This window comes from Lactuca saligna, chromosome 5, assembly GCF_052625555.1.
Source record: "Lactuca saligna cultivar CGN05327 chromosome 5, ASM5262555v1, whole genome shotgun sequence".
NCBI classification, from domain to species: Eukaryota; Viridiplantae; Streptophyta; class Magnoliopsida; order Asterales; family Asteraceae; genus Lactuca; species Lactuca saligna.
Genome location: NC_136421.1, coordinates 68,542,405 through 68,545,154, shown reverse-complemented (window position 1 = coordinate 68,545,154; position 2,750 = coordinate 68,542,405). Strand labels below are relative to the sequence as shown.

The 2,750-nt window shown below is 33.1% G+C and overlaps 1 protein-coding gene across 1 annotated transcript; it reads left to right on the top strand.

Annotated features, from left to right (window-relative positions):
• The first annotated feature begins 306 nt into the window (after positions 1 to 306).
• On the top strand, positions 307 to 1,707 carry LOC145045398 (putative F-box protein At3g28280). Its single transcript, XM_078993735.1, has one exon. The coding sequence runs from the start codon at positions 307 to 309 to the stop codon at positions 1,675 to 1,677; it is 1,371 nt and encodes a 456-aa protein (XP_078849861.1). The 3' UTR covers positions 1,678 to 1,707.
• The last annotated feature ends 1,043 nt before the right edge of the window (positions 1,708 to 2,750 follow it).

Below are 2,750 nucleotides of genomic sequence, written 5' to 3'. Positions count from 1 at the left end.
ACTTACCTTATCCATGCTAAAATTTGGAATAATCAATTTATAATTGCCTTTCTTTAAATTTTAAAAAGTTTCATTTTGCCATTATTATTAGATGGATTTACAGTCGTTACTCATATCCACTCATTACGTTACCTTGCTTTGAAAACGTTTTCGATATGTCATTAATATTCAAATATTAGATTAAATATAAAAAAGTTTGTAAAGAAACCCTATTAAACGTCATCTCAACTCAAAATCTATTAAACATACGAAAATTACCTACTTTGTGTTTCTTTTACAACACCCACCTCACAACTTCAGTTGTGCATGGAAAACGACGATAACAGCAATTCAAGCGGCATGGAAGACGACGATAACAGTAATTCAATCAATCAATTTGATGGCGATGAAAACCAAATTTTGCAGCAACTTCTGCAAACCAATATTTCCAGCAAGAGAAAACAATTGTTTTGGTATGATATTCGAAACTTTCCTGATTCGTTGCTTATTGAAATTCTCGCAAGATTACCCGTGAAATCTATTTTTAGTTTCAAAAGCGTATGCAAGCATTGGCAAACCCTAATCTCTCACCCTTCCTTTTGCCGATTCTATTACTCCATTCTCAATTCCAATCCACCATCGTCCTCGCAACCTTTAAGAATCTTGGATAGATACACTTACGTTCCGACGTTAGACGAGTTACTCAATCGTCTCGCTACTGAAGTCCACAGTTTATCTGAATTCTCTCTTGTTTTTCTTTCTACCCCTGAAGACCAACAACAATATCATCAGTTTAGGGTTTTATCTATAAGTAATGGTTTGATTCTGTGTTGTTGGCGTGCGCCAACACCGTTTGTTTACTACATATGTGATCCACTCACTCGACAATGGATCACTTTACCTAGACGTGGACACAGGTACCACGATTCCTGCAAGGAAGGGCTTATTACTAGGGTTAATGAAGATCATATGCTTACTAGTTATACAGTTGTTAGGTTGGAACATCTTACATTGAATTATCTCAATTTAGAGACTTTTTCATCTGAAACGGGCAAATGGATCTGCTACAAGCTACCTAGTCCTATTCCCATCCTATGGCGGCAACTGGCCTGTGCCCCAATCTATTGTTACGGGGCTCTCCATTGGCAAGTTATTAATGATAAGGGGATTCATGTCATGCTTGCATTTGATCCTTACAAAGATCCAAAATCTGTTTGCCTAATTCCATTCCCAGACGACAGAGATCTGAACAGTGAGCATAACTACATGGGAGCTTGTCAATTATGTGGTGAGAGCCAAGGGACCCTTCGTTATTTCGAGGTTGCTCATGATTCCACCCAACTCTATTTGTTCAGCATGTGGACTATGAAGGATTATGAGAAAGGAGAATGGTGTTGTGAGTTTAGAGTGAGACGTAGTGATCTTCATTCTAATGATCTGGAATTGAGTAATTGGTTGTTGGATGGATGGTTTCGTCCTTTATCGTTTCATCCGGTGAATCCAAATGTTGTGTATTTGCAATGCATGGAGCCTGAGCGTATTGTGTCGTATAATATTCTTAATAAAAGGCTGGATTTTGCTTCTAAACCGATAGACTCCGCACAACTCATTTTATGGTCTACTGCAATCCCGTTAGTATTACCAAAATGGCCGGTGCTTGTTCCAATTACCACTGTTAAAAGCAAAAAAAGTGGGTAAAGTGCAGAAAGTAGCTATGTGTTTTCTATTTCTACCAATATAGGCAATCTACTTTATTGAAAAAAATGAAGTACCTTGTATCGAGATTGAGAAAATAAAAGTACTTACATTTTTATTTTACAAAAGTGTCTACAAAAATTTATGTACCTTGTATGGAGATTAAGAAAATTCAAGTATCTGGTATGGAGATTGAGAACAATGATCGGTTATTAATTTTTTTTTTTTTTTTTTTTTTTTTTTTTTTTTTTTTTTTTTTTTTTACTAAATCGTGAAGGACGATACCATTAAGCAAAAAGTACTAAAGCACACCTAGTTTTAAAATATCGAAGTTTGGTTTTTTCCCTCTCTCTTTAACAAATCTAATATATATATATATATATATATATATATATATATATATATATATATATATATATATATATATATATATATATATATATATATATATATATATATATAAGGACACCCGGACGAAGCAGCGGGAACGAATAATTTTATACGTCGAATAGTTATTTTGAACGAATAATTTCATACGTCAAATAGTTATTTTCAGTGACGATAAATTATTTCATGTAGAATATATATTATTCCAGATAATTCTTAATGCATGGAAAACCATCAATTGTGATTCTCATTTGGTGATTTTTTGTTTTTTGACGATTACTCGACTGTTTTATTCTTATTATAAAAGCTATACTTTGAAATGTTAAAATAAGAAGAAAGATGCTAGAATTTGGGGGTAATAAAGGCACTTGGATATTCTAAGAGTTGTAATTCCACTTTTAAATCAAAGTATTTGGGTGATACTCTCTAATCTTTGAATGGATAAGACTCAAAAGATTCAGAACATAGAATGAAAATGAATGAATTTCGTGAGTACCAGAAAACTGACCAAAATTTGGTTAAAAACCTTCTTTGTCTGAAAACGTATAAAACTGTCATAAAACAGTTTTTTCACCAGTCAAAAAAACTGTCATAAATCTATGTTTTCTATAAGGATTAATGCAAAGCCAAAAACAGGTCAAATATTCAAAATTTGGATTTCTGATGCATTTTTAATACAACTAGGAGCT

Coding starts and splice junctions, on each gene's coding strand:
- LOC145045398 (XM_078993735.1), top strand. CDS start 307: ATGGAAAACGACGATAACAGCAATTCAAGCGGCATGGAAGACGACGAT.